General features: G+C 34.1%; 1 protein-coding gene across 3 annotated transcripts in view; it reads right to left on the minus strand.

Moving 5' to 3' along the window:
• Nucleotides 1-296: 296 nt before the first annotated feature.
• DCN (decorin) overlaps nt 297-26,971 on the minus strand; it is a 34,606-nt gene continuing 7,931 nt past the window's right edge. For all 3 annotated transcript variants that reach the window (XM_079140141.1, XM_079140140.1, XM_079140142.1), the window contains exons 3-8: nt 18,219-18,331; nt 12,636-12,849; nt 11,746-11,859; nt 7,398-7,491; nt 3,146-3,284; nt 297-682 (exon numbers count right to left, since the gene is read on the minus strand). In XM_079140141.1, the coding sequence (XP_078996267.1) occupies nt 488-682; nt 3,146-3,284; nt 7,398-7,491; nt 11,746-11,859; nt 12,636-12,849; nt 18,219-18,331 (869 nt within the window). In that variant the 3' untranslated portion in view covers nt 297-487. The remainder of the gene's footprint in view (nt 683-3,145; nt 3,285-7,397; nt 7,492-11,745; nt 11,860-12,635; nt 12,850-18,218; nt 18,332-26,971) is intronic.

The raw sequence follows: 26,971 nt of genomic DNA on the forward strand, positions 1-26,971 counted from the left end.
TTAGCAAAACTTTGACACAGCCTTATTGAATTTACATATTCAAATTAGGCTTTACCAGTAATAATGCAGATTAATACAGAATTAGGATTTGGCTTTTGACTTCATGTCAAAGGAGCCAGTTGCGCTATGAATTACAAAAGACTGGTACTCTGATTCTTTCTAAAAATTAAAGGAAAAAATTTTATTAGATTCTTGACATATATAGTTACTCCATATTTCATATTTAATGAAATAAAAGTACCTGTTGTAGCTTGGTTAACATCAACAGAAAACTTCAAAAAAAATGATTCTGAAAATGGCAGGCAAATTATTTTTTATTGTAGGCAATTATTTAAACTGCATATTTGGCTTTGTGCATAATAAGTCATGTGGGAAAACATCCACAATACAGTTAAGTTTCCAAAATCTAGCTTTCATTCTTTTTTCTTTGTAGCAATGGCATGAACAGAATTTTGCCAGGTTATGAAAATGAGGGTTTTCTTGGGAATTACTTATAGTTTCCGAGCTGAATGGCAGAGCGCACATACACACACCGGAAGGTGGATGGCTGTATCTCCCAGTACTGGACTGGGTTACTGAAAAGACTCACTCCTGAATAAGAAGCCTTCTTGGTGTTGTATCCTGGTGGGCAGAAGTCGTTTGCTCCAACTGCAGAGATATTGTTGTTATGAAGGTAGACAACCTGCAACATGAAACAGAGAATGATTTTTACCCCTAAATATTTTGAGACTCTTCATGTAAATATTCATTTTTAATATTCTCATCCTTCAGTTGGAATAGTTTAGCAACGCATGAATCAAACTTCTGTTTTCTCCCTTCATTTCTAACTGGTTTCCCTTCTTCATCTTCTGCTTCTCAGTAAGTTGCATGTCAACATTCCAGATGACCAGGCTGTGATCCCTGCCATTTATGCAGCCCTCCCTTTCTTTTACCCTGTCTTCTGTCATGACATCCTGGTAGCTAGGCCTCCAAAATGTACACACAAGCCAGATCTCCCATGTCTACTCCCACAATATTCTCCAAACTACCAGTATCTATATCTGGAGTATTAAAGTTGTCCTGGTTGATCTTCCTGCTTCCTCCTTTGCTTCTAAATTCTATGGTTTAATTTACCTCCCAGAGCAATTATTTTTTAAAATTTTATTACACATTGTATATTCTTTGCCTCTGCACTCCAGTGATTTCCCTTCCCATGCTGAAAAATCCAAAGTTCTCACAATAACCTACAAATACTACCTGATCTGACCTCGTCTCCCTTCACTGATCAACCAACTGTTACTGGTCAGCTTGCTTTTCTGCTACCTGAAGCAAGGTCCCTTGTAGTTTATCACACACTGGCTTCCTACACTTGGAATAATCTTAGAGACATCTGTAGGACCTTCTACCTCATGCAATCAATATTTTCTTAACATAGAAGTCTTCCCTCTTATTCTCTTTATATTTTTCTCTATGATTCACAATAAATAAGAAATGCATTATGTATAGAGGTTTAGCATGTATGTATCTGTGCATATGAAAAAAATTTATGAACTAGTGATGTGCTATTTTCTATTCTATTTCATTCTTTCAATGTTCCTAATGAACTTATAACTTAAAACTTAAGAAGTTCATAATGTGTCCTGTCTGACATCTGAAAAACAGGAGGCAAGAATGTGAAAATGATCATGCAAGGATATAAAAACAAACAAGTAAAAGCTCAACAGCAACAAAAACTAATAAAAACAATATCTAGTCTTATTAAGTATTCTAAGCATCTTTGTTTTACTTAAAATTGCCTATTCATTGTTTCATCACCACGAAAGACCCTGTTGAAAAAAAAAATCAACCATCAAGAAATATTTTAAGTTTGATCTTCCTACTTATAAAACATGTTACAGAAATTGAGTTAGTGTAAATTGGCCTATGTCAATTTAAGTAGGAGTTTTGTCAAAAATCAATAATAACAAGAGACTTGTAATTTATTGACATTGTTTATATCAGAATAAAAGATAAATCTATCTTGAAACCCAAGCAAAATTTAAATATTAGATTTTGAAAACGACAACTATATAAAATGACTTGACTATAAAAAAGCATTAAGATATTGTTTCTGATTCACCATGACAGACCTAAGTACCTATGTAAACTTCTGAAAGAAACTAAATTTAAAAAGCTGAAAAATTAGATAAAATAAGGATATATGTAAGTTCTACAAATAATGTTGAATTTTTAATTGAATCATTTAAATAACTTATTTTTTCAAAGTAATGATGAAAGTCATTATGTATAAAATTATTATCACTACTTAAACATAAGCATTTAATTTGCATATTTGCAGACTGGAAAACACTATCATAAAATTGTACCACTGACCCATATCTTCTTATTCTTATTAAGCACTGTAATTTGATAATTTATATATAGTTAATTAAGCCACACTACTAGCTAAACATTTTTTTTGAGCTACATCATATGTGCTAAAACTAAAAGCTAAACTTTTATTTTTAGTTCATGTCAATGCATCACTGATTATATCACCCTGGGCAACATTTCCTGGAAATGACACTGTCATTTAAGCTGTTTCTTCACAGCAAGCATTGTAGTATGTTCAAAGAAATACCACTAATTAATGAATAATAATTTCAATCTGTTTTTTTTTACAAAATGAAAATGAATATTTATGTGGAAATATTAAATACATATTTCTGAGAAATAGGTTGAATTTTGTTATCTCCTCCCAAATCCACATGTTGGAACTGTAATCCCTGTGGTTGTTAGGAGATAGGACCTTTGGAAGGCCATTGGGACGTGGGGGAGGAGCTTTCATGAATGGCATTAGTACTCTTATAAGAAGAGGTCATAAAGCTGGCTGACTGTCATTTGTCATGTGAAGACAAAAGGTTATGTTAGCATTCTGCAACCTGGAACAGGGCCCTCACCTGAACCAAACATGCAAAGCGCCCTAATCTCAGACTTCCAGTCTCTAGAAAAATGGGAAATGAATGTTTGCTGTTTAAGCCACCCAGTTTATGGTGACATGTTACAGCAGCCTAGCTGACTATGACACTGTAGAAACCACTTTTAAGTGAAGCCTCCTGTCTCCCAGCATCCAGTAGGGAGTTGTACTCTTTGGATCCCTCACAGTAAGGAGTTGCTTATGCATCACCTGGATGTACTTGTGCTCCGCCAGTCCACCAGGGACTTTGATAAGCTTATTGTTGTCCAAGTGAAGCTCCCTCAGGTGAGGAGTGTTGGCCAGAGAGCCATTGTCCACAACAGAGATGCTGTTGAAACTCAGTCCCAACCTGCAAGGCAAAGCAGAAATGAACATGTACCTCCACACTAGTGTCTTTTGTATAGGCACTGTGTGATTAAGCAAGTTAACAGAAAAGGGAATCTTTTTGGTTTTGTTGTTGTACAATTTTCTCTGTTTACAGTGCTTTATCCAATCTCTCTGAGCTTAGACAAAGCCTATTATTCTTTTTTTTTTTTTTTTAAGCACTTTTAGGTTTACTCATCAAATACAAGATCACACACAAAACAGAAGTTGCATACATACTGTTTTTTATTATTTATTTTTTATTTTTCACAGACTGCATTTTGATTCATTATCCTATGTACATGTATGATTACATAAATGGTATGAATCTACATCATGTACAACCATAGACACAAAATGATGTACCCCATTTGTGTACAGTGAATCAAAATGCAGCCCATTATTCTTAATAGCTCAGTGTTATCTTCTTTGAAACTCCTCTGACGGAACAAGACTGGACAGGCACCTCTTGTAAATGCTCCATAGCACCCTGTGATCAACCGTGATTACATAAGGGGCTGTATTCTGTGTTCTAAAGGCCTGTGGAGGTGAATGCCTCTCCTTTGGAATAGTGACACTCTTGTGGTATATCCAATACTAACATAGTTCTTGGCATGCTCAATAAATAGCTACGGAATAGATTTCCATGTGTAATGGTCACATTAAATTCATTTGAAAGAACCAACAGAAATGGCATAACCAATTTGGTCACTTTGAAAATGGAGCAATAGTGCATTCATCATATACACTTATTCACAGAAAATAAAAGGTGCCGTATTCTAAAAAGTCAACATAACCTACTTTCTAGAAAGTTTGTTTTCTAGTTTAAAAAAGTTCCTCAGTGACTATCTAATAGTTTCAAACTCTGTTTTGGTGCCAGCATTCTTGCTTTGACCCAGGTCTCTGACTCATAAATCCCTCTCTTGCCCCCTTTGACATTCCTACTATATGTCCTTCAATTTTAATTCACTCAAAGTCTTGGTTCCTATTTTTGGAATATTGAATGCATAATATATGGGTGTTCTTCACTGTCCCTTCACAGATTTCAAGGCCACGAGAGATTGACTCAAAGATGTGAGTAATCTGTACAACACTCTGGGAATGAAAAGCAAAGTGACATCAATCAAAGGGCAGAGAGAAGATACCAGGTATGAGACAGCAAAAGAAAGAGAGTTAGAGATAGAGATAGAGATAGAGATAGAGATAGAGATAGACATAGAGATAGAGATAGAGATAGAGATAGAGATAGAGATAGAGATAGAGATAGAGATAGAACTCCAAGGAGGGCGAAAGAGAGTTTTTCAGGTTCCCTAAGTGCAAAGGAAGAGATCTTGGCACATTGTTCATGGATAATTTCTCCCTGTCTCCAGCTAGTTCTGTTTTGAGTCTCTTTAGAATTCAGATGCTGATTTAGGTAAGGAAGTTTCCCATTTTTAACCATGGCTTGATAATTGAAATAAAGGTTAAAGTTAACTGCTTTTAGGCTATTAATAATAGCAGCACTGGATTGTAATAGCTATTGATTATTAATCTGGCATCTTGGCTCAAAAAATATTTGCTTTTTACTCGTTCTTTTTTCTGACCTTTCCATTTCTATTTCAGAATTTTGTCTCCTGTTTCTTATAATACTCTAAGTCCCAATATTCAATTTGAGAATACAGCATTCCTCATGAAGTTATTCAAGGAAATTTTCATTACTCAAATCATTACTTAACCACTTATTTATCTGTTCAATCAATAATTTTTTTTTTTTTTTTTTTTTTTTTTTTTTACAGTACTGGGACTAGAACCCAGGGCCTCACTCATGCTGGATGAGTGCTCTACCATTAAGCCACATCTCCGATCCTCAAAAAATGTTTTTGAGAACACAGTATGTACATGATTTTACTGTAGGCATGGTGAGGTCATGCCTAAAAAATGACTTTAATTATCAAAAAATGCTTCATTTAGTAAAGGAGATAATGGTGTATACATGGATGCATATAATATTATATATATATATATTATTTCATACTTCTGATGAAGGGCATGCACTCTTTTCTCCCAACTTATTATCTATTACAAATGGTAACAGTTGCCCTAAAACAATGTTCTGTGGCCAGTGGTTGCATTTTTTCCTTTCACAGTTTTCATTTTCAACATCAAAAGACTTTTCATGTTCCAACATGAGTAAGCAATAAAACCATAATGATTTCATGGTTTAATAGAAAGATGTTTCTGCATTTGATTCTGAAAAAACTATGTTCAATAAATTCAAAAAATGAGAATATTTGCTTGGCCAATGAGGCCATGAATAAAACTCAAAAGTCATTTGAAGAGAAGTCTGAGTCTATGGACATTTTCAACATCTATTAGCTCTTTATGCTTTATTTTGATATAAAGCACTTGACATCAGTGTTAAAGTGGAGACTCTCTAAATCTCCATATCACTGTTAGTACAAAATGAATTTATTCTTTTTTTCTAAAAAGCATACTTTTTATGAATCATTTATTCTATATAAAACTTTCAAATATTGTTTTCCCTGCTACTATTACTGCTGCTACTACTACTACTACCAATAACAACAATAATAATAGTAATTCAATGCTAATGACTTTGATGAATAGTGCAATTCATCTGACTATTCATTTCTGCAGCTAGAAGGACCTGACCTGGCAATACAGGTAGGTGATCCATAATACTACGGTGAATAATGTTTTCTACATTAGTGACTGGCATTAAAACAGATCTAGATGAAGCATTTCTTATTATTTGATATATCAGCATTAATATATGTCAGCCCTATTCACATGCATGTGTATATCTTCAGCCCTCTCCATTGGGTGTTATCCACTGAAATGGGAAAAGCTACCTTAAACATCCATTTGGACTTAGATATATCTCAAAGATAAAATGATTCGTGTTATATTTATTTATCTCCCATGAAATTTATATGCAAAGAGAGGAGTGAGTCAATTTGGCCTAATAGCACAGTGGGGACATACTATGTAAGCACATGCAGTAATGTATGCATATCAAGAACAGAGTATTCCAGGAAAGAGTTTGCCAGCACTGTCCTCTTTTTATTACTTAGCCAGATTGCAAACGTAGAGAAATTGAAGTTAGAAAGCAGATGATCATTTACAAAGAAAGAAACAAAGTTAAGGAAGACAATACCAACAAAAATAATAATAATAATAAATAATTTATAGTTGACCTACATTTTACATGTAGATATATTTTATTATAAACTTGAGAGAATAGGAGGTTAGAGAATTTCATTATAAGCACTCTAACAGTGATATCCAATATTTCTAGATTTTGGTAGTGTTCATTTTTGTATTTGGGACACTTTGTTAATCTTCTGCTTGATATCAAGTTAGTATACATTGAATGAACATATTCAAGTAAAACCAGTTAATCAAGCACCTGGTCCATAAGATCTGTTATAGTTTGGATGTGAGGTGTCCCCCAATGTGAGACAATCAAAAAGGTTCAGATGAGAAATGATTGGGTTGTGAGAGTCTTAACCCAATCAACAATTTAATCCCCTGATAGGGATCAAGTGAATGGTAACTGAAATGGTAGGGTGTGGCTGGAGGAGGTGGTAATTGGGGTGTGGCTTTGGGTCTATATTTGTATCTGGCCAGTGGGGACCTCTCTCTCTGCTTTCTGATCACCATGATGTGAGCTGTTTCCCTCTCTCACCCTCTCCAGCCGTGATGTTCAGCTTCACCTTGAGCCCAGAGAAATGGAACTATTGTTCAATGAACTAAGACCTCTGAAACTGTGAGCCCTCAAATAAATTTTTCCTCCCCTAAAATTGTTCTGTTCAGGTCCTTTAGTCACATCAGCAAAAGAGCTGACTAAAACAGACCTAAACCTATATCACTTTCACAAGATACAATTCCAATCTTGGTACTCATAATAGACAGACTATTTCACTGATTTTTTTCTTCTCAGAAATAATCATATAGACCCAAGTTTAAATTTGTTGAAAATAACAATAACCTGCAGCAAATATTAAATAAAAACCAATCATCATGTTTCTAACTTCAAGCATATAGGCACTGATATGCCTAGTCACTGTTCTGAAAGCAAGTAATGAAAGAAGATTACTTAGCCAAGTTATTGAGTCCCTTCAGGCTAGCTGCATCCACTCTGCTGATTTTGTTGCCATCGAGATGTAATTCAGTGAGGGAAGGAGGAAGGCCTGGAATATGGAAATGGATCATGCTAAGTTAGCAAATAAACATGAGTACAGAATCTAGAAACACTCGATGAGGACTTAGGCCATCAAACAGACAAGCAAGTTTTGAAGAATTAGTTTTGCTTTCTATCTTTTTCCTTCTTTCCTTTTATAATAATGCATGCTTTTGAAAGTAGTAAAAAACCTTCCTACTTTTCTCCCTGTTGGACTCAACAAAATTATAAAATGTTTTAGTCATGTGACAAGTGTTTGTGCTAGCAGTTGCAGAAGTGAAATCAAACACTGAATCTCACCATTCTCTTCTACCTTTGTTAATGGACTAACACTGATGTTGATAAAAGAAATAAGTTATAAAATAAAGAAATGAGCATTTTAATTATAACCAAGGGGTGATGTATTAGTTAAGCATATATGAAAATTTAACCAAGCATTTCATTAATGAGAATCATTAATAACCCACAATGATAAGCTGTGGTAGCCCTACACTTTTCCATAAAATCACCAAATGTCCCTGCAACCCGAATGTGTAGGAGGAACACATTAAACAAACCATTTCTTTATATGAGAAGAAAGCTCAGGCCTATATCCAAGTCATCTACCATATGTAGAACATCTGGAGAAATAATTTAGATCCAATATGCCCACTAAGCCTCGGAATAGTACTTCCTGAATGACTATAATGTCCAAAAACTTAGAAGTAAAAATATGAAAGGTTTAATGTTTTATTTTCATTTCCTCATGCCATCTGAGGATATATCATGTTTTTATATAGCTTTTTACATAGCACATTGTTCCACTTAAAAGAATAGCACAATTGCAAAGAAAATAGCAAATCTATTACATGTAAAAATAAAATCTAACTTCCAAAACTTCTTGCTTATTTACCTATAAAGATACCAGTTTGGAAAATCACAGGTTACATTTGATGTGAAACTTTCATTACATCCCACTGAATTATATCAATATTTTCTATTTAATGAAATAAATTTATCTGTGTTTGACTAAAGAATGAATATGCTTCTCTAAGGAAATATGGTTTTTTTGTGGAAGATGCTAAGGAAAAAAATTGTGTCTGTTATGGCACTTTTCTTAACTCAATTTCATTAATTATCTCACTACATAAATTATTGATAATTAATCCACTATCATAAGTAAGGAAAGAGAGTCTCAAAATTACAGATTCTGTAGACAATCTATGTTTTAAGTAAAGAATATAATATGATCCCAGATAGCCAAAGAAAGTTAAAATAGCCTGTTGTCAACTATAGGAAATGAAAAAAAAAAATTGCATTTTTCTTAAGAATCGAATCTAGGGAATTGTAACCATTTTGACAATAAGGGATTTCAACCACTCAATTCTTCTTAGAATAAATGCACATTAATTTTTACATTTTCCTCTGAGAAAAGCAATTGTATATGGAACAAAGCAAATCAAATACACATTCTTCTTCACCCCTGTGAAAAGTTTTCTTTAAAATGCATTGCCTCTAGTATTCCCCTTATCCCACAGCTATCATTCCTCCCTGGTTTCTTACTGCCTTACCTTTTTAGTGTCAGTTTCTCAAATGTAAAGTTAGAACCAGGAGGAAGTTTGACTATGAAAAAAGTTTTGCAGCAGAAAGAGAAAGGCAAATTTATATCCACTGTGACATGTGACTCAGAAAACATGTTCTTAAGTTACTTTTATTTATTCTTTTCTTTTCCATTTCCTTTTTATGGGATAAAATTAATGAAGGTTACTTAGGTGTGGGTGCTACATGTATATAAATATTACTTATATAAAATGATCCCCACAATAATCCTAGAAGATAGGTTTTATTAATACCTTCATTTTACAGTTAGAAAAACTGATGTTTTAGAGATATGAATAATTGATCTAAAATTGAAGAATTTCTAAGTAGCTGAGATCCCTCTCACTGTTGTTGTAATTCAAACCCATGATTTTATAGTCACTACACTATCCTTTCTCTCTATTTCCATAATTGGTGGGAGAGAATATAATCAGGACACTGGTAAAGTGCAGGCATAAGAGCCCCAGTCTAACAGTAGATTCTCATTTTAGATAGACATAAATATGTAGAGGAGGGAGGGCTTAGGGTAGATGGCAACAGAGTGAAGCAATCACATGAACTCTGATAACAGCCTAGAGAATCTTGCTGTGCCACTTCCTACCTCTATGACATTGCGCACAATTATTTTAGCTTAAGACTCATTGTCCTCATTTAGAAAACAAGAATGATATTACTATATATGGAAGTTTTGACTCCATGGCCTGGTACCTAGCAGGAAACTAGTGCTTAATAAATCATAGTTCCTATGACTTCTATATAATTACAAAGTAGTCAATTAAAGCAAACCAGAAATGATGGGAAAAGCATATGCAGGATAGAGAGAAACCCTAAGAAAGTAAAGAAAAACATATAATTAAGTGATGAAATGTTTCACTTAGGGATATTTCATAGGAGGCATCAGGAGGATTGGAACGTCAAAGATAATGCTTAATAAAAGTCATGGCAACATGAAGTGATGGGAAAATTCCAACCTCTTTACCTCCTATGAGTATGACTATAGGTCAGCTATATAAATCTGCATCTATATATCTTTATGTGTAAGTGTGTGTGTGTGTGTGTGTGTTTGCTTCTGTGTGTGTACATAGTTATCCTTGTGTACCTGTAGGGCATTAGGGGATTTTTTTATGAACCCTCCCATGTACCAAAATTTGCGGATGCTCAAGTCCTTTATATAAAATAATATAGAATTTGCATATATACTACATATATCCTCTTGTTTTTAAATGATTTCCAGATTACTTATAACAATATAACACAAATGGTGTATAAATACTTGCTGTGTTGTATTGTCCAAGGAATAATGAGAAAAAAACACATGTTTCAGATAGAGGCAACTAAACAAATTGTTTTGATCTATGGATGGATGAATCTCTGGATATGAAGCCACTGGTCAATTTTAAAAAAAAAATCATTTGTTAGATGCAACAAATAACTCGACATGAACATGGCTTGTGAACTTTAAATTAAAATATATATCTGTCTGTCCATCCATCTATCCATTCCAGCAGTGACTTTTAAGGACACCAAAACATGCTCTGTATGAAGACTGTAGGGAGGGTAATCAGTATTAAGAAGGCTTCTATGATGTATACACTCTCAGAAATTAAAGTCTGAAAATTCAATAAAGTAACATTGGTGCTTTTTTTTTTTTTTTTTTTTTTTTTTTTTTTTTTTTTGTGCAGAAAAGTACCTCTTATCTTGTACCTAGACCAAGAGAAAGGCATTTAAGCTAAGAAAGGCACAGACTGAGGAGAAAACTTATAGAGAGGCTTCTGTGAGACTGTAACATCTAGACAGTCAGGGAAATGTACAGATTATAGTTACTTATTTTGGAAGATTTATTGCTTTCCTGTCACAAAGCCTGGCTTTTGTGCCTCTCCTAAGCATCCAGGAGCAGGATGAGCTTACTCAGTGACTGTGGGGTGATTGCTGCTTATATTTTGGTTCCTAAATGTAGGTAGCACATCCTGTTCATGGGCCTGTCAACAATGTTCTGTACATTGCCTAAGCCTAGTGAGATTTTAAAACATTTTTAATGAATAATAGGAGATAATATTAGTCCCACTTGCCTACATGCAGATTCTCTTCTGATTATTTATTTTAAAACAAACCAGTTGGGTGTATATTAATATCATTCCCGCTTTACAGATAAAGAAATTAAGGGTCCTTGAGTCAATGACAACTTGAACTCAAGCAAACAAATTCCAAAATCCACACTTTTTACAAGTACTGATATTAAAATAAGAGTGGCAGATCCTCTTCAGATACTAATGATTGAACAGACCCACAATGGAAAGAATTCCTTAAGGAATTGGTGATCCAAATTAAAATCGGCTCAATTCCAGAGGTACTCTTATGTATCATTTTTTTTAACAAACTACCAAAGCATTCACTTTATTTTAAAAATAACTCCACTGTCTCCTTGTGATATCACAATTACAAATATAAACTCATTGCGCATTGTTATATTGTGGAAGAGACATTTTAAGGAATCTCTCCACCTTTACAATGAGCCTGCATGATCTCAGAGTCATCCAGGTTCCACAGAAACAATTTCAGGGATAGAGAAATTGCCATAAATAAGGTTGGACACTTGGTAACAATTTCAATGTCCACACCCACTTTTTTAAGATGTCAGAGCCGTTGGACTTAGGTGTTTCAGAATGTTTGGGAGGGTTTCTGTCACCTTGCGGGATGGACGTTATGTTGGTGTCTGCAATGCGGATGTAGGAAAGTTTCTTCATTCCCTGGAAGGCTCCATTTTCAATTCCTGAGCTCTTCAGCGGGTTGGTGCCCAGCTCTACAAGTGCAAAAAGTGCAAGGCTTTTAGAGGGAATTTCAGGATATTACAAGGCAGAGTAGCATCTTTCTGTCAGGCCTCTAGAAAGAAATTTGGGTCAATAACAACTGGGAAACAAAAGGGAAACAAAAGAACACACTCTTCAGATGGATAGCAAAATGGATAAAAACTTTCCATTCTTAAAACAAGCAAACAACAAAAGAAATCAAGCAACGAAAACCAAAGATGTATGAAACAAAAATAATTGCAACAATGTGTCTAAGGTTTATTTCAGAAAATGCTAACATTAAAGAAATTGTTTATAGATTATACAGTATGCTATTGCTTTTCTAAGATACTTTAATGTATTGCTAAAATTATGAATCTAGCTTTTTTTCAAACTGGTTATAAAATTATATATATTTTTACCAGCTAGCTAGCAAAATGTTATAAGAAAATATGTAAAGCAAATGATTTCTGGACGTTTAGGACAGGGCAAATCCCTACAGAACAAATATTTCTAATTAAGCACTACTTAAAACCTTCCCGTACATTGGGTACATAGCAGGAGAGCTGCTGTCCTAGATCCTCCTCTACATTCTCAGATCCTCAAAATCAAGGAAGAAAAATGTTGTAAATCTCAGATTCAGTCCAATTTCTCCTGACCCTGTTATTATACACCATGTAGGTTTCAGGTATACTGCCTCCAGCTTGTTCATTTCCCGCAGCTAAAGCTTACTTGATATCTCTAAGGTACACCTGGAGCCTTGGCCTTCAAGTTTTAAGAATATACATACCTATGACAATCATCTGGTTCAATCCATTGAACACGGCTTTTCTCACTTTGGTGATCTCATTCTCGTGGGCACGAAGCTCCTGAAGAGTTTTGGGCATTTTTTCTGGCAATTCCTTCAGATGATTTTTGGACAGATAAAGTCTTTCCAATTTCACCAAAGGTGTAAATGCTCCAGGGCTTATTTTGCTAATTTTATTGTTGACAAGGATCAAGGCCTATAGACAGAAAACAAAAACATTTGCTTAAGTCCCAAACCATCTATTATACATGATTTATACATATACATATATATGTTTATATGTGTGTATATCAAATCACATGTGTATATATGTCTATATACGTGTGCATACGGAAGACACATGCACACACACATGCACACACACATACATTTAACAAGTATGTAGTCTCTTCATTTCATTCATGGTACTTGCAGAGAATACCTGGAAAATTGCAAGAAATCTGAAAAATAAGCAAATGTGATTGCTTTACTTTATTCGTGCATCTGCATGTCTATATTTATGTATATGTATGTGTGTGTGTACATACATACATCATACATATATCATTTTTAAATAGTAAATGCTCCCAAAGATTGTATTTACTAGAATGACCCAAGATTCCTACAAACAATCAGTCACAGACATTCATGTCCCAGTCAGGTCTCCATCCTAAATGTCCATCACATTGTCATTGACTGTATCACAGAATCTGCTATGGAGGGTGGTGCCACTTTACACTATCACCAACAATGGAAAAGACTAAAATTTTATTGTAGTTTTACAAAATTTGATATCTTTTTAATAATGTTTTGCCAAATTGTATTGTAGCTCATTGCTTTGTTCTGCATTTTCTTGAAAAGTTAAACTTCATTTTGTTTTCTTGCTATGTATTGCCTTCTTTCTGAGGGAAGAGATTTTCTGATCATAAATGCTTCTTAATTTTAAAAAATTGTAATATATTTTTATAATTGGTTCAGAACATAAAGAAGTAGTCAATACAACATGAAAAATCAGTATTTTTTCTTTTTGTCTCTTTTTATATAATAATCTTATAAAACAATGTAAGTGGTGATTTTTTGGATTTTTGTATCTCAGTTCTCCTAATGCAAGAACTTTTTTTCCAATTAATCAATGCTGTATTTATAGCAATTTCTAAACATATTTGTGGACACTTTATTCTGTCCCAATATTTGTTCTATCAGAGTCACCCTGTGTTTACTGCTTTAAGTCACATTATCTGCTATTTTTAAGGAACTTGGGATAATTTATGAAGGTCTAGGAAACATGCATTTTCAAATGCAGCACATGCTTTTGCATATATGAGGATGCAGGGGTAGGGGAAAGGAGCTGAGGTAATAGAACAGTAAAAAATTTTAGTCACTGAAATGCAAGAATGTTTTCTGAAAGCAATCACTACTTAATTAACCCATGTATATCCTCATGTTATTCACATTATTTGATGAATTAAAACTGCTAATGAATAACATACTCTCTTAATTAATCCAAAGACAGATTGATTGATTAGTACAAAATTGTAAATGCTCCCAATGAATATTACATATAGTTAAAAAAAAATGGGAGTTAAGTAGTATAAAATTTAAATTTACAGGCAAATGCCAGGGAAATCAGTGTAAGACAAGGCCAGAGGAGCAGAGTGAGACCACTTCGTTTTTACCAGATGCACAGGATGGCTAAAGGTCAATGAGAAGTGCAAAGCAGATCTTCAACTACCATCCACACAGGAAAATTCTGAAGATTGATATAACTAAATGTAGGAAGTATAGTTTCAAAATCTGGTTTATATTATATTAAATGCCGAAATCTGACTTTTAACATCATATCCCCTGGCCTCTTGTGCAGGGCCTACACTCTATCATTTACTATCATACTTATTGGTAATTTTTAATGAACAAGAGAAGACTTCTCAAGAGAAGACTTATCCTGAGATTCTAAACTCAAGTTCTGTTTCCTAATCACTAAGAATAGTTATAAGGTTTAAATATTTTCATATATCTAAGTTACTAAGAAGAGCAGCTAGTATAAAGAAATTGCTGAACAGTTTTCATTTGTTGGCAATTTTGTTGATTTTTAATTAAAAAAAATACATTACCAGATTTATTAAGCTTCAATTCAAAAGAAATACTTGAATGTTAGTATTGCCCTACCTCATTCCCCATTTTTTAATAGAAAGATGATATCGTTTTTCCATTCTAAGTATAAAACTACTCATGTGCAAAAAGTACCACTCATAATAAGCCAAAGCATTGCAAATGGATACAATTATTGTAGAATAAAAGTTTTTGGTTTTTTTTTTCCAGTTGAATCCTTTCTATTTTAATCCTGGCTAAATTTTCGTTTTTCTCCTTCCCTCCCATTCAAATGCACCTTTCCTAGCTGAAATTATGATGTTTGTTTGGATAATAACAAGGATGGTAAAGATCAGGAATGAAAGAGTAAGAGAAAAATAGCTGTTTGACATCCTCTGAAAGGTTGGAAGCTCTAATAAGCTCTCTCTCTCTTCCGATGTGCACTTTGAAGTAGAAAGAAGGGGATTGCCAAGGTAATGGCTGCCTGAAAGCACACGCAAGAGACTTGAGGAAAGAAAGAACATATTGTTACGGATACTGGATTCAAAGAAACATCACAAAAATTTAGATGTCTCTTACTGAAGAGCTTTAAAAAATTGTTCAGCATATACTTAAATATACAGGAAGTTAAGATTAGAGTAAGAGAATTTTCTTCCTTAAATATGAAAACAAAGTAGCTTTAGGCTAACCTTAGCAAATGAAGTCTTTAAATATTTTAGTTCACTGAAATTAATGATATTCATTCTTTATTATCACTTCTTTAAATTTTTTCCAATGATAGTTTCAATAGTCACTGAAAAACCTTGCTGGTTTTTTGGCATCAGCTCACCCCCAGTGAAATCTTAAGATGAAGGCAGAGAGCAGGTGAGCAGCTTGGGACCTACTACCTGTGGAAACAGACCCCACCAGCCAAGCTGTGGGACTTCCAGCTCAGGCCTCAGAGCCTGCATGTTTACTCCAGTCAGCTTCCACTTTATCAAATTCTGCTTTCTTTAAAGAAAGAAAGCCTTCGCTTTCTCCTGTTGGAGAAAAAGTCTTCTTATCCCTACCTTTCCAATTTTTGCTCATCTTCTGAAACTTGTTATCCATATTCTCTCAAAACTCTACTTGAAAAAAAAAACTCTACTTGATATTCTGATACCATGGTGATGACTGATTTTTCTGTTACTTTTGTGCTATTAACACTCAATAACTATATTGTGCGTATATTATTAAACATGGTTCTTTTTTTTTTTGCGGTGCTGGGGATTGAACCCAGGGCCTTGTGCTTGCGAGACCAGCACTCTACCAACTGAGCTATATCCCCAGCCCGACCATGGCTTTTTTATTATGTGCTATTTTCAAAAAAATATTCCATGTAGAATCTTAAAAGTTTTGCAGAAAAAATGTGTTTCCTTTAAAAAGCTGGTATATATTCTTTTCATGGGTAAATGTTCATTGCTTTTATCTCATCTGGGCTCTCAGAACATCCATAGCTAAATCTTATGTTAATTTCGTTAAGTAATTACAGTTTATCCTATTTTATATTTTATTTTCCCTATATCTATATTTCTTACTTCTAATATATAGCAATCAGATGATTTATTGTATATTTATATTTTAGTATAAGTTGCCTATTTAATATAAGTTGCCTATAGCCTTTCTATATGGTAAGAATGACTAGAAGAAGATGGTGTGAAATTAGAGTTCACCAAGTTTATGCTTTAAGCTTAAGAATGTATTTCTATGACATTCATCATAAGAAACTGTGAAGTCTTGTCTCCACAGACAGGTATTATTTAACTATTTTCCAAAAATTCTAACCATTTTCATTGCATTTCTTAAAAAAATTTTTTTTTTGGTTACAAGGTATTGAACTCAGGGGGCTTAACCACTGAGTTACTCCCTCAACCCTTTTTTATTTTTTAATTTGAGACACAGTCTCACTAAGTTACTTAGGGCCTTGCTAAGGTACTAAGTCTTGTGTTAAACTTCTGATCCTTCTGCCTGATCCTCCACAGTCACTAGTATTACAGGTATTCACTGCCATATACGGCTTCCTTGCACTTCTAAAGTTGAACAAAAATCTGCTTTCCCGGAATTTCTACTCAATAGGACAATTTCGTTATCTTGTAGCAGCAAATAAATATAATTTCTCTCCTCCAAAGGAGTCTTTCAAAGTTCACTGATGGACCTTTAAACTCAGTTTAGAGATCCATGTCCATCAGTTGTGCCTTTGTGACATCTAGTCTCCTCAGGCCCATAAGATCAGCCTTCCCTGGATGCTCTTTAATGCCATCCTTTGCCAAGAACCAAAACCATCACTTTAGGAATGACCAAACAGTGGAACCCACATAGTGAGATTTTCACAGTATATCTTTTGCACATTGATGTTTGGCTTATTTATACTAAATGTGCAAAGATAAGTTGAGGGGAAACTGCAATATACTCATTGCACAGGTAGGGAGCCAGACTAGATAACACATTTTGTAGTACTCTCTGTAAAGAGGCCATGCATTTACTCTTATGGAAGGCTGCCTTAGAAGATGTATCCCTATTGTCCATTTATGGCATATTCTTTCCCATCTTCTGCTGTATTCACTCTTTGTTCTTTCTGGCCCTCCTCTGTGTCGTAGGACATGATCTCACTCTAGGGATGACACCAACCTAGTGCTCTTCACATATGGCCTTTCAATAGGTTCCTTTAGAGGAGACATTGGCAGGAAATAAAGGAACAGGACAATAACTCCTCAGTTCTCTCATGACTGGAAACTAACCCAAGTTCCATTAAGTCTTGTGGGACTGGGTGCTTTACAATGCCTTGTTGTTTCCCATACCCCTTTGCAAACAGTCCTCTCTGTAAAGTCTCCTGCAGGAATTCCTTTTGAAAATACTGTTTGTTTTCTGATGGGATCCTGATCTTTAGACTGGACGTTTCACTTACCATTAGGTAAGTGAAAATCTTGGTCAAAACAGATCTACAGATGCAGCATGCATGATTCTGAATACAACCCTGTCTGTAGATAAATGTGTATGTACATACACATATAATTATATTTACTAAGTAAAATATTAATGATTATTCCTTTTTATGCTGTTTCAGTCTTTGAGAATTTAGCAGATCATTTTCACCTCTCCTGGAAAAGTGAAAGGAAACAAAGAAATAAAATACCAATATCAACCTGCATTGTATTTTGTTCCAAAATTGAAGTACAACCTAATTGAGAAAATACATATATTTATTCATGAAAACATGTGAGGACATTAAGATATACAATGATAGATATAAAGCGAATACTAAGAAAGTATGGGGATACACTGGAACATTTAATGATTTTTCTTAGGTTGGTTAATTAATACGATGCTCTGCTCCCCGACCACTGCCAAGAAGAGAATTTAATAAACACGTGGATGGGTGCTGATTATTATTATAAATGGTTTTTCCCTTACCTAGTTTTAGTTTGGAAAATATAATTTGAGATATACCATTTTATTACTAAAAAATAAAATTGCTCTTACATGAAGATTCTTCAGGTTCTTAAAGTCCCCATCTTTGATTTCGGTTATTTTGTTGTTTTGCAGGTCCAGCAGCGTTGTGTCTGGGGGAAGATCCCTGGGCACTTTGTCCAGACCTAGCATAGCAATAAAGGGAATATGTAGTCAATAAAAGGGGATTCATGACTACAGAATCACAAAGAACAGATTGACACAGAAACAAATGCCGTGATTATAGTTTTACCAGTAACTTATTTTTCTTGTAAGAATGACATCATTTGTAGTTTAAAAGGTTTGTTTTATCTTCTAACCAAGTCAAATGATTTTCTTTCTTAGTCATAAGCAGAACATATTTTCCCTAAATAATTACTTTTATGAGTAAGGGGAAATTTTGTATTTCCTTAGGATGCAGCTCAAATGTCTCAATACACACTGTTTTATACTACATTTGTTTGGTAGGAGTGAAGTGTAAATCTCTTCATTTCTAAATAGAGACATATTTTAGTCAAATCATCAGCGAATAGCATGTATTGATAATCTAACACTCTCATAGAGCTACACTTTAACTTAAGTTATATGACTATGTAATCATTGAAAGTCAACTACATGAAAAATATTAACCCAACTACTTGAAAACCTTCCCAAACTTCTGGGGGATCAATTCTCTCAGTTTTAACTAGAACACCAGAACAATACCCATTTTAGTTGATATTTTATGACCAATTAATATGTGGCTAATTACAATAAAATAAAATGAATTTGGTGGTACAACTTCTCTAAAAGTAACCTTATGAAACTTTAATTTTGAACTTTACATTTTGGTCAAGTCTAAATGAGTTATTTTTGTTAGTTTTTAAATGTAAATATATTGCATAAGCAAGCTCTCCATGGTATTAAAAAAACATTTCATAGTCATTAAAGCAGTTTTATTCAAAATATATGCCACCTCGAATAAAGGGAATAAAAGTTAATGGAGATAATTATTAAATGAGGTTTTTGGTCTTCCTTTGGCTTTTTTTTTATTGATGTGAGATGTTAAATAAAATTTGATATTCTATTAACTCCATGTGGTTATTTCTATATGTTAAGATTGCATAAGATAAATCTGAAATGCTTTTCATTCTTTGAGAGAAGCAATCTCTCCATCATATCTGAAACAAAGTGCTGAAGAACATGTTTTCATTTATTTGCCAGCACGTGGTTGAGTACCTCCTAAGAACCATCCACTTGCTAGCTGCTGGCTATTAAGTATGAACGAGTCAGAAATTACTCACTTCTCATGGAAAACATAATTTCATCCAAACTTTTCAATTAAAGATCAAATTACAACAGGGTATAATAACTTTTATGTCGGGAAAATTTCCTTCCAATTATGAGTTTTAATTAGAAAATATTTGGAAACCATCATGGCAGACACATTTCAACTATCTTCATTGCTTTTCATGAAAATGACTTAAATGTATCTAAGTCCCTTAATTATGAGTTTTTGCAAAATAATTTTTTTGATCACAATAACATTGTTCTGTTAGTAGTGGAAAAAAATCTTGTCCTTAATCCAGTGACCACTATGTTCATAAATTTCAATATCAAAATGCACCTGATTCTGAACTTACATCAATATGTCATGTAAATAGAGAACTCACTATAGAAACATTTCCTGTAGAAATGGCAAGAGTAAAGTGTTTTCCACCATAAACAGTGAACCACCAGAACAGCTACCTCGTAGTAGGATATTTAATGGCACTATGCACTCATAGTCCCTGCCATTTTCAGAAATGTCAATTTACTAATTTCATGCAATTAGTGGTGGGAGACTTCTGCCAAATCTTTGATAATTAGTTGTTATCCAATCAAGAAAAGATACACTTTCCTCTAATTTCAAATAAAGAAATAAAGTGAACTACCCACATATTACTTCATGAACTTTTTATTTTATTTTATTTTATTGGTCAAAGTAAGTCTTAATATCCATTATTCTTACTTTTTCCACATTGTTGTACTTGAATTCTGGTGATTTTTAACATTTGTTCGCATTCAAACTGCAAATATAGTCTCAGATGTAGAGGGACAGATTGATATATCTGAATGTCTGACAATTTTTATTATGCTGTTATTCCAGAATTTTGTAACAACAGAAACTGCTTTAGGTGAATTATACATGCTTTATTTCTGAAGATTTAGCATCAAAATGGCATCTTCAGCCTTGTGATTTTTACTGTTTAGTTCTTGTAGAGCTATTTTAGTGATTAATTCTATAACCTGATCTGAATTATTAATAAATTCATATCCTTTTGAGAGATTTCATATATGAATGTTTTATCATTAATACTTCATATTTCTGTAACTTTAGAGATTATTTTCAAAAATAAATGCTATCTTATTCACTTCACAACAGCCCAATGTGACAGGTAAGGCAGTATGATACTTTCCTTTTTTCCAGATGATTTTCACACAAGGTTTAATGACAAGAGAAAACTCATCCAGCCAAGAGTGACAAAATGTGTCCAGAAGATTGCTTTCTTGGCTTCCAACATGACATATACTTTCTCCTGTCAAACATACATTCCCAAAAGGATATCACACCAATCTTATGCTATATGTTTAAAAACCAGGCCAGGTGTTGGGCCGTTGGCTGCCGTGTTCAAGAACTAAGGGCAGAGTACCACTGGCAAATTACTATAGCTATGCGTTCCTAGAATGTCACAAAGGGAAAATGACAGGTATTCTATGGTTCCCAAATGCTTCAGAATACACAATGAAGTTTCTTTGGGCTACATCAAAATAAGAAAAACGACAAGGGCAATCTGGTTAGTTTTAATGTAAAGGGCCTCCCCCCATTTCTGAGAGCATTTCCTGCCACTACTTCCTTTTCTGCTTTAAATATACCTTTATAAAAATGCTATGATAGTAGATGTCAGGTGGTTGTGATTTCGTTAGGTCTGGTTTTGCCCTTATTAAGAAATGAACTTTTCAATATTCACAAATATTTATTTGTCCCAGAAGTCAGGTAACTTCTAATCTAACCCATCCTCTTTTCTTCCCACAGGTAGAGAAAAAGAAACCCAGAAACGTCAGGTGGGTTAGCCAAGGTGCCTCATAACTAAAATAGCCCAGGATGGTTTGAGTCCTCCCTCAAGGAAACCTCCACCCAGTCATGTCTTCCTACTTCCATTCTGACAGTGTCTGAAAGCTTCCTTTATTCCCCCTACATGAGTATCTACAAATACTCATCTCTTCCACTTCAGATAGAACTGATCTGCCTCTGAATTTGTTATGTAGTCTACAGTCCTATAAGTTTATGACATACTGTTCTTTATTTTTGGATGGTCTGCTTGTTGTTTGTTGCTGCATGTACAGGGTGAGCCAAGACAGATGATCATTTTTCATCAGAGTGTCATTCTGTCTGCTTTTTATGCAGATGTCTTGCTGACTAATTTTGAAATACAGTCCCAGGTAGGAGGTTCGTGAACATGCCTTTGAGAATTCTTTCTGCCACATTTCATTATTAAATCTCTCCACATTCTACTTCTATTGTAGTTCTTTTTCTTTCAGAAGTATTGGGATATAATTGGTTATAATGATCATAATTTTGTTTCTAATTCTTAATTCTCAAGTGAATGCTACCATCAAATATGTCATTCACATTATCTGCACCTAAAAATTCCAATAAATAATTCAGCACCCACAATCTGTTTCTAGTAGGTTTAATGCCATATGATGGTGGTAAATGCAGTACTCTTGCCAACCTATAAAATTTCACTCTTTATTCATCTGTATTCAAAATTATCAAGGTTAAAATGACCTCAACCACTAACTAGTGATAAGTAGAACTGAAGATTGCATCTCTGAACCTGTATGTCTTCATCTGAAACCAGTAAGCCTAAGGTCAATAGAGACAGAAATACATTTGAGCTAAGGATTATTTTTAATGATTAAAAGTTGTCAATCTGAACTAAAACTAATCTTCACAGTGTATAAAAGTAGGGGGTATTCTATGGAAACCATTATTTTACCTTAATTTTTTAACTATTTAAATAAGCAAATTTAACAAATACTGTAATTATATAATTATATTAACTGTATATGATTTTCATTACACCATTCCTAATGATATTGATGAATTTTACAGTAATTCATAAAAAGAGCAACTAAGATATTAAGCATTTTTAAAATGATAGGAATTTGCTTCAATAAGATGTCCTATAGTTGAAAAAAAGTCCTAGAAATATGACTGATTGCTTCTCTTACAATCTTAAGTAATGGTTTAAGTAACTATGAAGTCAGTTTGAAATTGATTTGAATATAATTTATTTAATTTCTTAAGCAGTTATCAATTACATATGTAATGACCTTCATAGGGACATTAATACCTATGGATCTTCTCTATCAAATGCTCTATATAGTAATTTATGCTCATGCTTTTGATTAGAAACATAAAAATCTAAGAAAATGTAAATAATAGTATTTTTCAAAGACTTCATTAATTATATTTCCTATCCTTCATAACCTTCTAATATAAAAACTCATTCCAATGCCCTCAAGAAGTGAAGTCCAATGCCCTTCCCCTGTCTTCAAGACTAAGACGGACTTAGGATGCTCTGTGAACCAGTAGGATGCTATACAATGGAAACATCATGATATTTAAGACTAAGTCAGAAATGGTACAACCCAGTTCACAGCTGCTACCTAGTTCTTCTGGGATGCTTGCTCTGGGGGCAGCCAGGAGTCATAAAGAAATGTGTTTACTGCTAGACCACCATCTGGAAAGATGAGTCACACTGGAAGACAACAGCTTGACTAGCCAGCTGTGACTAGCACCAAGTGCTTGTCACAAGACTGAAGGACACCATTCAGGTGGCCAGCCTGGGAGAACCTTCCCATCACTCTGGTCCCATCTAATGCTTGACTGCAAACAGTTAGAAACCTCAAGTGGGAATAGTCCTTCTGAGGCCTTCCCAAATTTCTTGTGCCTCAAATTGTAAGCAAAATAAGACTATTTTTTGAAGTCACCATGTTTGTGAGTAAAATACTTATTCAGCAATAGTTACAGGAATGAAGTAATTTCCTGAATTTATGTTTCACAAACAACTTTTAATATGATTTTCAATTTTCTATTAAAACATAATTATGCTATTTACTCTTTCAAATTGTGTAAAAGGAGTTTATCTTCTTTAAACTATAATTATTAAAAGTAAATAAAAGTATACTATGTCTTTGTCAGAAAATGATTTCTGAATAAAGACTAGTAAGAAATGTACTCCTTTTTCTTTTTTTCCTTCTGGTAGTCCCAGTGATGAAGAAAGTGCATTGCTCTGCTAGTAAATGTCAGCAATCTGGTAAACAGCATGTTGGACAAAGGCCAGGTTATCCTAAAACATTATGCTTTATTTCCTGCCATGTGGCAGGAATCCAAACTCCAGAATTTATACTTGTTGATTTCCAATAATTTATTTTTATAATTCTGTCTCCAACTTAATAATTAGGAAAGTGGTGATACACTTGCTTCAGTTTTTGACAAATCACCAAAATAACATTTAGGTTCTCCAGTCCCAACAAAAATGTTTTCCACTTTAGGCATGCGTGCTTCCCTCTTTCCTTCTTAAAAAAAAAAAAAAAAAAAATGGCAATTGGACTGTGATAGCAGTTAAATCAAGCCTCTGAAACAGAAGATTTCCTCTTTTATTTCTATTGCCTTTCCAAACAGCCTCAAGGACGGATTAAGCTTCCTTGGCTTTATGGTCATCCTCAAAAGAAAGAAGCCAGGGTACACTGTACCTGCATGCCTTCTAATACCCAATCAGCCATGTTCCTTCTGGTTATCTGTTTGGTAACATCTAGAGTGTAGTGGAGTATTCACTCAAGCACCAAACTGTGCATATACCTATCAATTAATTGATTAATTAAATACTGATTTTTAAGAGCCCACTAAGTAAAAGACACTTTATTCAGTATAGAGTGTTACAAAGATAAATTGTCGCCACACTTCCCTTTTGGTAGAGAAAGCTGATCAGTGCAGGGTTATTTAAAATATTGCATAATTCTATACATGTAATATAATCAATTGTTACAGGATAATCAAGGCAAATATAGAGTGAAAGTCCAGAAGCAGACAAGCAGCAAAATTTGTCTTAAAGCAGTCTGCAGACTAAATCCAGTGTAACTAAATCTTGAATATTACAGTATAGTTGCTACAGGGCTTTCTCCTTTTATTAAGACTGGATTGCAAACTGGTTTGAATTCTTTATCCTCATTTTTGAGGAAATATATAATCTTCTTGCAATTATTTTGAAGGGAGAAAGTTAAGATGACAGGGTCTCATGGTTTTTCTCTTTTATCCAAAGATTTGCTATTCCAGCAAACCTATTTCCATTCTGTCCCCTGGAGCCAGGATATTCTTCCAAAGGAGAATGCGTCCCAGCTGCAGTCTAATGAAATGACTTGATCCCACACAGCTGCCTCTCTCCCTCCTGGGGCCAAGAAGGAAACCAGGGCTGTGTCAGTTCTCAGGCAGGTCAAGGAGGACAACACCTCTTCAGCCTTTTCAGACTCCTTCCTCCTCCCCATCTTTAACCCATGAGTAATCTGGGTAAGACCTAAGTGTAACTCTTGCTCCTTCTGAGGATTGCCCAGACTCCCCCTCTGCCCAATGCTAATTTAGTAACCCAGTGGGTATACTGTGCACAGCCTCCTTCCTATAGTATGTTCTGAAGAAACCCTGTTGATGCATCTGGCACTTTGAATAAGGGACCCCCAGCATTCCTGCTGCTGCAGAGCCAGACATAAACTATGAAGGGAACTGAGCTTTTAGCATCCTGTCTGGCTCCTGCAAAATAGCCCTGATTTATTCTTCTGGATTGATTTCAGGGGAGAAGTCTAATGGTTCATTGTCTCCTCTATAAGGGCTGCTTTAGGCAAAACAGTCTCCCCAGACCAGCATAATATATCCCAAGCTGTGACATAATATATCCCAAGTGGTAACTACTGACAAGGTTTTCACCAGTCCAAGCAGAGTCATTTTTAAAAAGAAACTATGAAATTTAAACAATTCTATGTTTTCCCTGAGTTTTTTTTAGATGAAAATATCCTGTGTATTAAGAGGAACATTTTAGATACCATCAGGTATTTGTGATCCTTTCACATGAACAAATTAAATGTGTTCATTCTTCTGGTACCATTTCTAAAGGGTAAAGAATGTAAAGTTTAACTCACTTACTATTTTTAAATAAATACATGCTTCATCCTCAGTTCAGACAATTTTTGTTCAAAGGACTATTGGATTAAAGAACACCAAACCTCTTGAAATTGTACAGTTTTTTTAATTCTTATCTATTTCTATTTGGAGATGATGACCTGTCCCTCTTTAGGAGAGAGGAGAGAGATGTTGCTCTTTGTGTCTAGTTTGAAAAACCATATAATTATGAGAGACTGTCGATTTCAAGTAAAAAATATAGGAAATGTCCTAAATAATCTCAGGTTGTTGGTTGACATATAAATGATGAATTGAATATAAAAGTTACTATGATAAGCATTTTCACACACATTTTCTATTCTTATCTAGAGAAGTAGGCTATATTTTCATTCATAAAATGAAGAAACAAGATTTTGTGAGTTTCAAAGTTGCACTTAGGATATGTTAAAGCAGGATATGAGCTCAGAGGTTTTTAATTGCATGACCGAAGCTCTTTCCAATATTAAATGATTTTAAAATCTATTTAAAATCTTTTGAAACTTAATTATAAGAAACGTGTTAACAAATATCATTTTAAGTTTGGAAAATACACAAAAGATAAGACATATACTTATATTTGACTTTTGAGTTCTAATCTACCTTTTGCCAATGAGATGCAAGTCATTACTAGATTTTGCTAACTGGGACACTTGATTAAAAGATGAATGACTGAACCAAAGAGTGTACAAGAAAAATGATCTTCCTTAAAAATAACAAGCACATAAAATAGTATGTAATCAAGGTCAATATTAAGACATTTTAAAAGATTGGACAAGAAGAAGTTACATTAATCAATTGATGGACATTTGGATTGCCTCCATTTCTTGGTTATGTGAAGAGCATTGCAATGATTATGGATGCACAGATGTCTTAGACATGCTGATTTCATTTCCTTTGAAAATAAACCCAGTTTGGAATTGTTGTATCATATGTTAGCTCTCCTTTCAATTTGTTGAGGAACTCCATAATGTTTTCCGTAATGACTGTACTAGTGTACATTTTCACTAACAGTGAGCAAGTATCCCTATTTATTCACGTTCTCACTGGCACTTGTTATCTTTATACTTTTTGATAATAGTCATTTATACTGGGATGAGGCAATATCTTATAGCTTGATTTGCATTTCCCTGATGATTAGTGATGTTCAGCATGTTTCCATGTATCTTTGATCATTTGTCTATCTTCTTTTGAGAAATGTCTATTTAGACTTATTGCTTAATTTTTCACGTTTTTTTTTATTTTGGTGTTTGAAGTTCCTGTTATACTCTGAACATCTGCCCCCTATCAGATGTATAGTTTGCAAATATTTCCTCCTATTCTGCAGGATGTCTCTTTACTTTGTTGATTGCTTCTTTGACTCAGAAGCTTTTTAATTTTATGTATTCCCATTAGTATAGTGCCCATCAATGGAGGAGTGGTTAAAAAAATGTGGTATGCACACAATAGAGTATTATTCAGTCATAAATAAAGAATGAAATCCTGTCCTTTGCAGTAACTTTGATGAGACTTGAGATCATGGAGCTAAGTGAAATAAGCCAGGCACAGAAAG

The sequence above is a fragment of the Sciurus vulgaris genome (assembly GCF_902686455.1).
Source record: "Sciurus vulgaris genome assembly, chromosome: 5".
Lineage (NCBI taxonomy): Eukaryota > Metazoa > Chordata > Mammalia > Rodentia > Sciuridae > Sciurus > Sciurus vulgaris.